This window comes from Mustela lutreola, chromosome 3, assembly GCF_030435805.1.
Source record: "Mustela lutreola isolate mMusLut2 chromosome 3, mMusLut2.pri, whole genome shotgun sequence".
NCBI lineage: Eukaryota > Metazoa > Chordata > Mammalia > Carnivora > Mustelidae > Mustela > Mustela lutreola.
The window spans coordinates 161,221,436-161,235,748 of NC_081292.1; the positions used below are offsets into that span (position 1 = coordinate 161,221,436).

At 36.7% G+C, this 14,313-nt stretch overlaps 1 protein-coding gene across 4 annotated transcripts in view; it reads left to right on the forward strand.

Moving 5' to 3' along the window:
• Positions 1-14,313, forward strand: part of STAM2 (signal transducing adaptor molecule 2) — a 54,771-nt gene that overhangs the window by 24,774 nt on the left and 15,684 nt on the right. For 3 of the 4 annotated variants that reach the window (XM_059167338.1, XM_059167337.1, XM_059167335.1), the window contains 6 exons: positions 727-796; positions 1,390-1,576; positions 9,278-9,372; positions 11,559-11,641; positions 11,783-11,870; positions 12,861-12,915. In XM_059167338.1, coding sequence (XP_059023321.1) covers positions 727-796; positions 1,390-1,576; positions 9,278-9,372; positions 11,559-11,641; positions 11,783-11,870; positions 12,861-12,915 — 578 coding nt within the window. The remainder of the gene's footprint in view (positions 1-726; positions 797-1,389; positions 1,577-9,277; positions 9,373-11,558; positions 11,642-11,782; positions 11,871-12,860; positions 12,916-14,313) is intronic. The other variant, XM_059167336.1, reaches the window with a different exon arrangement.

A 14,313-nucleotide genomic window follows, 5' to 3' on the forward strand; every position in this document is an offset into this window, starting at 1 on the left:
TTTATTTATTTATTTATTTGTTTTTAAAGATTTTATCTATTTGAGAGAGAGAGCGCGCACACAGGAGCTGGGAGAGATGGAAAAGCAGACTTCCCACTAAGCAGGGAGCCCAACGCAGGGCTCGATCCCAGGAGTCTGGGATCATGACCTGCGTGGAAGACAGACACTTAACCAACTGACCCACCCAGGTGCTCCTCTCCCGTGCCTTTAAATTTAAGCGTGACCTTCCTAAGTCCTCTGCTGTGCCCAGAGAAGCATCATGGTTTAAGTACAATGAGTATTAAATAACAGCTTAACATGTATTCCTAGAACTGCACCTGTTGTCTCTGTCCACCATCTCTCTTCAGTAATTATCGGCCTTTTGCTGCTGCTTCTCATGGAGCTTGGTGCCCCTCCCTGAATAAAAGACCTTGGGCAGTTGAGATCAGGGAAGTACAGTCAGGAGAGATTCATATTTAAGTACTTTCTCTATGGCATGTTCTGTGTTAGATATTAAGATGGAGGCAAAATGTAAGCCAGTCCATGCCTTTTGTGAGTTTATAGTGTTTTCTTGAGAACTCCGATGTTTTATTTTAGTATTTGAAAACTGCTACTTAAAATTTTTACAAAGAACTTCACTTTTAAAAGAAACTCATCAGTTTTTTAAAAATTAACATGTACGAGTAATTATAGAGCTTGTGTTTTCTTTGAAACGGTGGCTGTGTTCATTTTACTCATACATTACAGACTGTCTCAGCTGCTGCCAAGAATGATACATCATCGAACAAAAACAAAGAAGATGAAGACATAGCTAAAGGTAAATGCTCAAGCATGTATAATTTAGTGTTGCTTAAAACATCCTTGCTAGAACAGTTTATTTAAATAAAAATTATAATCAAACTGGGTATACTTTTAGTATTTCACCTCAAATCTAGTAGGGTCTGAAAAGTAAGGAAAACAATCAATATGATAAAAGATTGATTTAATTCATAATCCCTGTCAGTAATATGTATTTAATGTCCTACCTTTGGAGAGATTTCATTTCACCTTTTCTTTAATGCCAAAGTTATGAGTCAAGCACAGAAATATGTTCACGGCTTGTCCTATATGGAAAGCTACCCATATTATAATGTCACAATCTGTTTGCTATAAAAATAATAGCTGCTGTATATGACAGACTGTGATAATATGGAATGAGCAAAAACTTTATTTTAAAAAATGTCATGATTTTCTGCCCTGTCCTCCCACATTCCAAGAAAGTTAACTGTGTAGAATTTAATTGGACAAATAAAATATTAACTTCATTTATTCTTATTAAATATTACATTATTAAACATTTCTTTTTAAATTTTAAAAAATCAGAATTAATTCTGGCTCTCTTGTTTTTTACATTTCAATTTTTCAAATTAGCTATTGAATTATCATTGCAAGAGCAGAAGCAGCAGCATGCAGAAACAAAATCCTTATATCCCTCTGCAGAAATTCAGTTAAATAATAAAGTTGCAAGGAAAGTGAGAGCTTTATATGATTTTGAAGCCGTTGAGGACAATGAACTCACCTTTAAACATGGTGAAATTATTATTGTTTTGGATGACAGGTAAGTTTTATATCTTTATTTCTATAATATTTTGAAGTTATTAAGTATAATATTCTTTTTTTTTTTTTAAGATTTTATTTATTTATTTGACAGAGAGAAATCACAAGTAGATGGAGAGGCAGGCAGAGAGAGAGAGAGGGAAGCAGGCTCTCTGCTGAACAGGGAGCCCGATGTGGGACTCGATCCCAGGACTCTGAGATCATGACCTGAGCCGAAGGCAGCAGCTTAACCCACTGAGCCACCCAGGCGCCCAAGTATAATATTCTTTAGAATCCTGGATATTCAGGTCTTTGACTTTGGTGTATCTAAATCATAATAGAGCCTTTTCATACCTTAATTTTTTTTTCTAAAATAGAAGTTAGACTAGGTAATATGCGTTCTTTATTGTTTTATATCTTAGATAAAAGGTATATTAAATAATATTGTTGCTTATCATAGTTGTGAAGCATAAATATTCAGTCATCTGAATCCCTTTACATTGGGAGTTGTGTATATCAAAATTACTGGCAAAGAAAACAACTTTAGGAAGAAATATACCCATATTACCCTTTTTTTTTCCTTAAGTGCGGGAGAGAGAGGAGGGGCAGAGGGAGGAGAGCATGTGAGAATCTCAAGCAAACTCCATGTCCAGCTCAAACCCTGATGCCGGGCTTGAGTTCACAACCCCAGGGATCATGACATGAGCTGAAACCAAGAGCTGGATGCTTAACTTGACTGAGCTACCCAGGTGCCCCAGCTATATTATCTGATAAAAGCAACCAAAAGCTATGCTCAGTTCTTCCCCAATTCTTAACGCTACTATACTCTCCCTCACAATTTCTCTCTCATTTAAAGTTAGAGTAAAGAATAGATCTGGGGGGCTCCTGGGGGGCTCAGTGGGTTAAAGCCTCTGCCTTCAGCTCGGGTCATAATCCCAGGGTCCTGGGATCAAGCCCGACATCAGGTGCTCTCCTCAGCGGGGAGCCTGCTTCCTCCTCTCTTTCTCTGCCTGCCTCCCCCTCTGCCTACCTGTGATCTCTGTCTGTCAAATAAATAAATAAAATCTTTAAAAAAAAAAAAAAAAAAAAAAAAGAATAGATCTGTTTTACATCTGAAGCTAATATAATATTGTATGTCAACTACACTTCAACTTTTTTTTTTTTTTTAAGATTTTATTTATTTATTTATTTGACAGTTAGAGGCAGAGAGGCAGGCAGAGAGAGAGGAGGAAGCAGACTCCCTGCTGAGCAGAGAGCCCAATGTGAGGTTCGATCCCAGAACCCTGGGATCATGACCTGAGCCGAAGGCAGAGGCTTTAACCCACTGAGCCACCCAGGCGCCCCTACACTTCAACTTTTACAAAAGGATAAATCTGTCTCTATTGGGCCTAATTCTGTTTTTTACTTTGCTTTTAAAAGAAGTTGCTGAAATTTAGCAAGGGTGATACCTAACAGCCTATTGCTATGAACAGAGATTGCAGATGCATTTGATGTCTGTTATAAATAACTTAGTAAGGATATATTAGTCTAATGCATTTTTAAATGAGTAGATATACAAAATGGTTTTACTTTCACACAGTAAATAGTTACTGAGAATATGTTATGTAATGGGCTCTATTTATATAAAAATTGAATGAGGACACAGTTCTAGTTCTGTCTTTTAAAATCTAGACTAATGGGAGTTAAAATCTCTATTGATATTTGTATGAAATGCAGATTGCGAATGCCATGAAAGAGGTAATGTTGGGGTCCAGAAGAGAACAGCTTTGTACCAGGTACAAGCATCTGGGAAAGAAGGCTTAACCAGAGGGTTCATTTCAGGTGAACGTTGGTTTTGACAGGATAGGAAAAATTTTGCAAGAAATCAAGAATAGGAAAAGGAAGGTCTCCTAGGCAGTCAAGAAAGTAATCATTTTTCTTCTTTAATTTTTTTTTCTTTTTAAATAATCATTTGGAGTGGAACACATGATCCCTGAATGAAAGTAAATAAATATTAAGGTGCAGAAGTAGTGTGGGCTCTGAACACAGTCTGAAAGGTCAGGCTTTTTAGCGTGTGTGTTTTAGTTGGAATATTTGCAAAAGAATGTAGATTTATATTTCAGGTACTACTATATAACTAGAAATTAAATTTATAAAATAAATAGAGAATAAACTACAGTACGAGTAGTTTTTGCTCTAAGATTCAAATTTTGAGTGTTTTATTTAGTGAGAAAATACTCTAAAATAAATTGCTGTTTGGGGCACCTGGGTGGTGCAGTTGGTTGAGCATCTGATTCTTGATTTCAGCACAGGTTGTGATCTCAGGGTCATGAGGTCCAGCCCCATGTCAGGCTCTGCTCCGTCGGAGTCTGCTTCAGATTCTCTCTTCCTCTCCCTCTGTCTCTCCCACTCATGTGCATGCTTGTTCCCTCTCACGCATGCACTCTGTCTCTTTGAAATAAGTAAGTCTTTAAAAAATAAATTGCTACTTACAAGGTAGAGTACTGAGTAATGACACAGGTACTTTGTCACTTATCTTCAGCAGGCCTGTACTACCCTGTGCTGTGATAACTCAGTTCTCTTTTTCTTTTGTGCCTGTTGTGAGTCTTTCATACAGGCCGTATCCCTTGACATCACTGGATGTTCACGTGGCGTTACACTCTTACTGCAGTCTGTAGGCTTGCAGTGAGGGAAGGGTTATGTTGCTGGGCTGCATGTGTCTTTTCACACGTGTTAAAGCACAAAGTCATTGAACAACTTAGACTCTTATAAAACTATTTTCAGTTGAGACTTAACACTGCTAAAGAGAATCTTTTTCTTTATAACTTCTAAGAGAATTCAACATGAATATACTAGAATATGTAGGTTGATTGCTGTTATTTTAATGATAGAATACCCCAATCTTAAAGTTGCTATAGACATGTTTATTAACACCTATAGGTTAAATGTTGTCATTCTAGGTGATGGATTATCACTGGCAAGATTTTTAAGCACAAATGCAAACTGGGATCCTAACATTAAATGGTAGTCTTCGGTTAAAAGGAGGTTCGTCTCGATGATCCTATTCATTGTTTTCATATTGCTGTGGAAATGAAAGCACAAATTAAAATTTTCATATATAGAACTTAAAGTCCCTGGAAGATACATCATTCTTGGACTTCAACTTAAGAACAGCTAATAGAAGAGGGATGCATCTCTTATTTACAGGAGATACCAAAAAGGGGTACATGGGTGGCTTGGTGGGTGGGGCCTCTGCCTTTGGCTCGGATCATGATCCTGGAGTTCTGGGATCGAGCCCTGTATTGGGCTCTCTGCTTGGTGGGGAGCCTGCTTCCTCTTCTCTGTCTGTCTGCCTCTCTGCCTAGCTGTGATCTCTCTCTGTCAAATAAATAAATAAATCTTTAAAAAGAAGAAGAAGAAGAAGGAGAAGATACCAAAAGAAAATCTTTTCACTTTCCACATTTTTACCTTTATCTCACCACTTCTTATTTGTTCTTTATGTGCTCTTCCAAATAATCAAATAGGATTGGTTGCCTAAATTAAATAATAGGTATTTTAAGGAAATGACCCCCCCACACACAAGATTACCAAGATTTCCACATTTACTATTTGTGTGTTTGTGGTTTTATTCACATGATCATCATATCCGTAAAAAGGCATCAGTTATCTTTAGCCATTGTCATTATAAAAGTCAGCAAAGGGGCACCTGGGTGACTCAGTCGGTTGAGCATACAGGTCATGATTTCGACTCAGGTCATGATCTCATGGGTCATGGTATTGAGTCCCATGTCAGGTTCCACACTTAGTGGGGAGTCTACCTGAGATTCTCCCTCCCCTTAGATAAATAAATCTTAAAAAACAAAAGTCAGCAAATAAGTTGTTTTATTTGAGAAGTTAATGGCCTAATGGGGAGACTCAGGTTTTCATTTATTTTGAGACCTGAAATGAGCCAGGATAACTTAGTTTCTTTTTAGTGTACAAAGTTTTCTGTCTATATTTTAATTTTCTTGTTTATTTATGATGGCAACAGAGCAGATGTCATTTATATTTCCAAAGCCCTAATCTCCTTTGTTTCCTGGCAAATGCCTGTTTAATCCAAAACCCATGTAGATTTCACGTCTTCTGAGAAGCCTTTACTCTCTGTTACTAGTTTCCAGTAGTCAGGAGTTCTTTTTATGTGCTACTATAGCTCCCTGAACATAATAGCATTGCTCATCCTGTACTGTAATCACATCTGTACATATGTCTCTCCGGCTACATGATTCTGAAGAGGGTCGGTACTTCCTTGGGTGGGAGGAAGGGGGAAGGAGAAAACAAATCCCAGAAGGTAAAGCAAGGTTACATGTTCTTAGTAACAGGAGGGTTGAAAAATACTGCACTAGATTTTCATTCTTTTTTTTTTTTTTTTTAAGATTATTTATTTATTTATTTGACAGAGAGAAAGATCACAAGTAGGCAGAGAGACAGGCAGAGAGAGAGGGGGAAGCAGGCTCCCTGCAGGGAGCCCTATGCGGGGCTCGATCCCAGGACCCTGAGATCATGACCTGAGCTGAAAGCAGAGGCTTAACCCACTGAGCCACCCAGGCGCCCTAGATTTTCATTCTTGAAGGCAGAAACTCTCCATAAGCTTTGTAACTTCAGTGCTTAACCTGATGTTACTTGTCCCTCTTTGGTAGGTTTTCATGAAGTGTTTGGTGTATAATCAATTAATTGATAGTAAAGTTTCTGTCTTTATCATTTTTCACTCAGCTGTGATTTTTTTCTTAATATAAAAAGCTCTAAGTGGAAATGCTGCATATAATTATCAAATAATTTATGTAAAACATAGTGCTGAATTACTTGATTTAGAAGTTTAAAATTGAACGGTATTTTGTGTCATTAGCATTCCAAAGAATGAACAGATTGTCAGTGAGGAGAATATAGAGCTGAATTAGGGCTAGGTTGATTAGAGCTGAATTAGGGCTAGAACGGTCTTTGGCTGTTTTGCCTACTTTTATGCTTCATTAGAGAGTTTGTAGTAGTGGTTGGGAGGGAAATGATGCTACATTAGTAGGACCACTAGAGAAGGCTACATATAAAATTGTCGATAGGTTCAAATAAAATCCACATGTCCATTTCACAGGTTTGGCTGTTCTGGTTTTATATAAAATTTTCTCTGAGTTCAACTGTCCTTTTTAAAATGGGATGCTTAATTTTAAAAGCATGTAAGAGAATTCCTCATTTTATATAGACATCAGCAGACATGATAGATAACGTATTAGACATCTATATATTAGAATTGTCAGTACACCAATTATTTTCTCATTTTAAGAATTTGGGTGAGATATAGCTCACATCTTTGTGGTACTTTTTAAATGAAATGGTATTTCAGAGTTGTAGGAGTTAAATCATCCTCAAGTTTCATTTTTAGGAATGTCTACTTAGTCAAATTTTTGGAGAGGAATAGACAAAATTATCATTTCTACATTCTGTGATTGTTCATATAGAAAGTTCAAGGAAATCAGTGGACAAAGTATTAAAATTGGTAAGAGTTCATCAGGGCTGTTGGATATAAGCTCAACATAACAAAAATCAGTGGGTACTTTAATCGCAGCTATTTAGAAAATGTAATAGAAAAAAATTGCTATTCTCAATAGCAATAAAAATTATAAATGATCTAGGGCTAAATCTAATAAAGAAATGTGAGGACTTTTTGGAGAAAGTTAAAAAATTCCTTGAAAGATATGAAGAAATACAACTTCTTTTTTTTTTTAAGATTTATTTTTTCGAGAGAGAGAGAGAGCATGAATTGGAGAGGCGGAGGGAAAGAGAGAGAAAATCCCAAGCAGAGTCTGTGCTGAGTACAGAGCCCATTTCGAGGCTTGATCCTGGGACCCTGAGATCACGACCTGAGCTGAAACTGAGTCAGAGGCTCAATCGACTGCGCCACCCAGGCACCCCTATGACATATTAAATATAAATGGAGAGAAACACATATTCAGGGTAAAGAAAACTTTAATGTTGTAAAGATTTCATTTTCCCCATATTAAGACATAAATTCAGTGCATTTCTAATTCAAATCCCAATAGGACTTTTTTCAGAGACCTTGAACATGTTTTAATTTTAACATTAATATGGAAATATGAAAGTAGGGTACTTTCCCTGCCAAGTATCAAGGCATATTAATAAGCTGTAGTAAATAAATATATAGATAGTTCAACAGAATGGAATCCAGATCCATCTGCTCATGAACAGATAGCAGCCTGCTGTTTGAAAGATAGGATATCATAAATCAGTAGAAAAAACAATGTACTATGCAATAAATTTGGGGGATGAATGGCTCTTTGTAGAGTACAAATAAAACTGACTCAGTTTCACATAGTACATATGGTTTCATTCCAAATGGATTAAAGAGTGGAGTGGGGTGCCTGGATTAAGCTTCCAGCTCTTGGATTCTGCTCAGGTCACGATCTCAGGATTGTGAGATCGAGTTCTGTCCATGCTCAGCTCAGAGTCTGCTTGAGATTCTCTCTCCCTCTCCTTCTGCCCCTCCCTGCATTTAAGACACACTCTCTAAAATAAATTAATCTTTTATTTTTTTAAGATTTTATTTATTTGACAGGGAGAGCGAATACAAGCAGGAAGAGGGAGAGGGAGAAGCAGGCTCCCCATGGAGCAGGGAGCCCCATGTTGGGCTCAGTTCCAGGATCCTGGGATCATGATCTGAGCTGAAGGCAGCCGCTTAACCGACCAAGCCACCAAGGCGTGCATAAAATAAGTGAATCTTTAAGGGGAAAAAAAAAAAAAAAAGATTTAAACATAGGGAAGAGATAAGAAAGAAAACCAAAGCTACTAAGTGTATTAGAAAACAGATTTGGGAGTTCTGGGATAGAGATTGCTAAATTTGATTACATGGAACAAAAAACACCATGCAGTAAAAGAAACTATAAACATATGTTAAAAGACAAGTGACAGTTTGAGAGAAGGTATTTGCATAATTCAGACAAACAGTTGCTATCCAGAATATATAAAGAACTCCTACAGATCCATGAAAAGAAATAGCCCCATGGAAAAGAAAGGTAGACAGAAAAAATGAACCAACAGTTTATAGAAGAGGCGGTCTGAATGGCCAGCAAAACGTGTGGATGCCCCGGAAGGGCAAATGAGCATAGCCTTGAGAGATGATTTCTCTCCTGTCTGATACCAAGTATGGCTTGGACAGTTAACAAGCATGAGGGAAAATGACATTCTCACATGCTGCTGAGGGAAGGAGGATGGTGTATGGCCATAACCACTTAGGAGATTATTTGGCACTATTTGGTAAAATGGAAAATATTTTAATCCTGAGGCCCAGCAAGTCCACAACTGTGGGTAGGCCTAAAGAATTGTTGCTTGTGTGCCCCAGAATCTAGAATGATCATTACACCAGTCTTTATAAGGTGAAAGAATTTAAGTGCCCATCTGTATGGGGATGGATAAATCAAATATGCTGTATTCGGATGAGGGATCTTTAAAAGGGATAAACAAGATATGAAAATATTAACATATAAAATGTAAAAATATATAATGATTAATGTTTCTATAGACTTTTCTATATGTAACAAAAATACACTTGCAGGAAAACTACATACCAACTTTATGGTAACAGTTTGGTAGGCTGGATGTGGGGTTGGGACTTGGGGTTGTTGATAAAGGGACTTGATTGTGACCTGTAATGTACTTAAAATGTAGAGGAACAAGTGACATTTTTGTACTATATTTTCAGTGATGCCAATTGGTGGAAAGGAGAAAATCACAGAGGAATAGGACTCTTCCCATCTAATTTTGTAACAACTAATTTAAACATAGAGTCTGAGGCAGGTAAGTTAAATTTTAGGGAAGGTTAAACCTATTGAAGTTTTTTACACTTGAGTTTAATCGTTCAGTTTATCTTTGTTGATTTTTAAGTTATTTCTGTGCCCATCTTGGGGCTCAAACTCACAACCCTGAGATCAAGAGTCATATGCTCTACCAATTGAGCCAACCAGGTGTGCTGGTTCAATTTTGAGTATAAAGTATATTGACAGTTAACTTTGTTTTAAATTATTTATAGACAATACAGTTTAATTTCTTACAAATTAAAGGGTTAACTTACTCCAAGTCAATTCCATTATTTTTTAAACTCTGAGAATTAATGTACATAGTTACATATAAGGCATAAAATAATCTGTGATGACCATGCAGATATTTAATTCAACCTGATTATGGTTTAAGAGGTAGTTTGTGTCTTTAGTATAAAGAACACTGATTTTATTCATCACTGAACCACAGTATCAAGGGGAGTAGGTGGCAGGGTGGGGGCTGGTTGACAAGTGCCAAGTATGATTACAAGGGTTAGGAGTACTCCTAAATTTTAAATTTTTCTTCACCTTGATTTGATTCTAGGGAACTTGAAGTAATAAGGGTAATTAAGACAGTGGGTTCCTGCTTCAGATCTTCTGCTGTCAACCATGCAGAGAAAGCTTCCATTTGTTAGGCAGGCAGGAAAATGGGGGTTGCTAAGTGTAAAGAACAGCTAATAGTATTACTAACAGAGCTCATGATCAGAAATAATGCAGTTCAGTGGTGTTTGAGTACTCATTTATCAGGTATTATGCAAAGTCAGTGGCTTGCACTATTTCATTTAATCCTCATAACTCTGTGAGATAGGTACGTTTTTTACCCATTTACAGATAAGGAAACTGAAGCTGGGGGTTTATATGACTAGTAGGTGATAGAGCCATGATTCTGAAGTCAGCCAGTCTGCTCTTAGACGTACTGACACTGACTCACTGCAGGACATGTCCATGCTAGATTGTATTATCAGTGTTAAAGGAAGAGCTTGAATTGTGAAGGCTGTGTGCATTATGTGTAACATCATCTTTGTATGAGTGGAGCAATGGCATTCCGTTAAAGTAAACTTGAGAGACTTGAAGACTCATGTAAAGACTGTACTTTCCCAGTATTTATACTTTTTATTCCTCTAGTCTGACTCTCTAAGTAGTTGTGAAAATTGAAGACGCCATTTTTAATAACATAAGAAGACCATCCTTGGGGATTCTGTATGGAAATTTCCCCTTGGCATTGACTAGAGCACCTGAGCTGTAGTTTTAAAAATAAAAACTAATCTAGGTTTTCAGTGTATCCTTATGTTATGTTGAGGTTTGCTCCTTAGGCAATGTTTGAAAGTTAGCCAAATATTTGAAACAAGTGGCTAATTGTTGGGACTTAAAAATCCTTTGGTTATAGAGATTTTTTTCCCCGAGGGGTGTGCGTTTTATTGGGAACCATAAGTACTCTTCAGCCAGAACACAATGTCTTCATTCAAAGCTCTCACATGTCCTACATGGGATTTTTGGGTTAGAGGCAAGGTAGACTTTTATTGTAATTTTATTTTTATCAAAATTTACTTTATTAAAATATAGTTCATTACAGCAACACTCCAGTGAACATTTAAGTTGTGTTCTAGATGTATACATTTATAAATTATCTTTCAGCCTTCTCATTATGAAAGGTGGGGGGGGTGTTTGTTTTCTTTGGCTTTAAAACTTATCAAAGTTAGGTTGAAATTGAGTATTTCTTTGTTCATTTGGGAAATACATTTTTTATAGCAAGGAAAGCATAGAAGGAGCTCATATAGTTAACTCTGAATTTAGCTGTTCAGATTACGCTCTACTGTCTTGTGTATTCAGCCTAGTGGTAACTCTCAGTTTTTCAGAAAATGCCTATAATGACAGTTCCCGTTAATATTGCTCACTTGTTCCACTAGAAGGTAAGTTCCATCAGGGCAGAGATTCTTGTCTGTTATACTCAACTGATGTATTTCCAATGCCTGGCTCATAGTAAGGGCTAATAAATGTTTGTGGTATGAGTGAATGAACATATGTAATAACGTGTATTAATTATGAGATGTGATGACTAAAGGGTGTCCTTTTTTTTCTTATGGATAATCACAGGCTACTTACATATTAGTGACTAAAATACCTAAGTACATGCTGAGGAACTTAAAGTTTACTTTGTTTCCATAGCAGCTGTGGACAAATTGAATGTAATTGATGATGAGGAGGAGGAAATTAAGAAATCAGAGCCTGAGCCTGTTTATATAGATGAGGTAGAGTTTTTCTTTTGTTTAATAGTTAAATTATTAATACTTTTAAAAAACCTGTCCTTGAAAATGCTTGGTAAGAGTAATTTTTATGTTCACTGAAATGAAAGCTTTTGAATTTCTAAATATGCATTTACTTTTTTTTAGGATAAGATGGATAGAGCCCTGCATGTACTCCAGAGTATTGATCCAACAGATTCAAAACCAGACTCCCAAGACCTCTTGGATTTAGAAGGTACTTAGTGAGCGTTAGAGATTAATTTAATGTCTTTTTACTGTTTTAGCAATTTATAATGTCTTAAATGTCTTCTGCCTTGTATTTGCTTCTAGAAATTAAGAGATGTCTGTTGGGAAGCAGACTAGTGTAATAAAATAGTAAACATATAACTTGGAAGATGTTGTTACAAACCTGCCTAACATGTTCAGGAGGGGAGCCTTTATTTTTCTCTAAGCCTGCTAGTGATACTGGCTGAAGAGAGTTGGAATTCAGAAAAGGACAGAATTAAGAATAAGACCATATTAAATTAATTGAGTCAAAGTTTTAGAAATTCTTACTTAGAATTCTCTTGATTTTAAAGGGCGAAATTATACGTGATCGGTATTAACTTTGTAATGTAGACATTTGATGCCTGCTGATGTGTCTTTTTAATCCACAAGAAATTTGAAGTAAAAGAAATGTTTTTTCATGCCTTTTTTTTTTAATCTTTTGGGAGAAAAATATCTGATAAATGGATAAATCTTAAATCTTTTTATAGAATAAACTCTGGTTATGAATGTAGGATACTATGCTATCCACTTTATCAGTGTTTACATTTAGAAATAACACAGAATGTTTAATTTTAAAATGGCTTAAGCATTTGAGAAATGTTCTTTTGTAATCTGTACACAATTATATATTTGATACACTGGGACTCAAGTTCATTTACTTGGCTAATAATTTTCTAGGTTTTGAGGTAGATCCAAATTTCACAGTTGTAAACTTAGTACTTCAGAGAACATGGTCAGATTTCTCTTTTGATTTTGATTTTGCCTTTGGTCAGATATATTAACATCGGTGCTGAGTATTATTAAAATTAAGTCTTTTATAGTCCTTCTTCTAGCATAAACTTCATTTTTGTGTATTATGCATGGTGTTGTGTATTGGTATGTTCCGTTGTTAAAAATTGTCAAAATTGATTTAAACTGGTTTAAGTTTTAAGGTTCAAAATTATTTTTGTGTTTACAGATATCTGCCAACAGATGGGTCCAATGATAGATGAAAAACTTGAGGAGATTGATAGGTGAGTTTTTTTTGTGCAGGGAATAACATGTGTGGTTTCCTTCCTTCCTTTCTTTCCTTCTTTTTTTTTTTTTTTTGTTGTTTTTTGTTTTGTTTTGTTTTTCTTTGCTCTAAAATATATACTTTAGGGGCGCCTGGGTGGCTCAGTGGGTTAAGCCGCTGCCTTCGGCTCAGGTCATGATCTCAGGGTCCTGGGATCGAGTCCCGCATCGGGCTCTCTGCTTAGCGGGGAGCCTGCTTCCTCCTCTCTCTCTCTCTCTGCCTGCCTCTCTGTCTACTTGTGATCTCTCTCTGTCAAATAAATAAATAAAATCTTTAAAAAATAAAATATATACTTTATTATTTTTTTCAAAAACCATACTTTTGAAAGATTCCTACAAGATGAAGTTAAGACAAATTACATTTTTTTGTGTATAAGCATTGGTTTAGGAAATGTGTATAGAAACTGGTGACTTTGCATGGCTCTAAACAAGAAACATCATAATTCAGCCAGTAAACAACCTTCTCATTCACAAATCTATGAATATTATTAAAATGCAGAGAATAGTAAAGTTCCATGTCACACTACTACTGAAAAAAAAAAACAACAACTCAGGTTTCATTTCTAATATACTTTGGAATTTTTTTTTTTTTTTTAAACATTTTCTTTTCTTTTAAGATTTTATTTATTTATTTGACAGAGAGAGATCACAAGTAGGCAGAGAGGCAGGCAGAGAGAGAGAGAGGGAAGCAGGCTCCCCGCTGAGCAGAGAGCCCGATGCGGGGCTCGATCCCAGGACCCTGAGATCATGACCTGAGCCGAAGGCAGCGGCTTCACCCACTGAGCCACCCAGGCGCCCCACTTTGGAATTTTTTTAGTAATGCCTGTCTTCCTTCCTTCCTTCCTTTCTTTCTTTCTTTCCTCCTCTAAGATTTTATTTTCTTGTTTGAGAGAGAGCACGCACGTGATCTGGAGGGAGAAGAAGGGAGAATCTGAGGCACACTCTATACTGAGCACAGAGCCTGACATGGGGCTCAGTCTTGCAACAGCAAGATCATGACCTGAGTTGAAACCAAGAGTCAGATGCTTAAGCCACCCAGGCACCCCAACAAGAATAGTTTTCTTGTGGATTACTTGTTTTTTGGCAAAACTTTAAAGAGTTTTTTTTTTTTTTTTTTTTTTAAAAGATTTTATTTATTTATTTGACAGACAGAGAACACAAGTAGACAGAGGCAGTCAGATAGAGAGGAAGGGAAGCAGGCCCCCTGCTGAGCAGAGAGCCCGATGCGGGACTCGATCCCAGGAACCTGAGATCATGACCTGAGCCGAAGGCAGCGGCTTAACCCACTGAGCCACCCAGGCGCCCAAAACTTTAAAGAGTTTTGTGGAACTGTTCAATCTGTTGAAATTGTCTCTCAG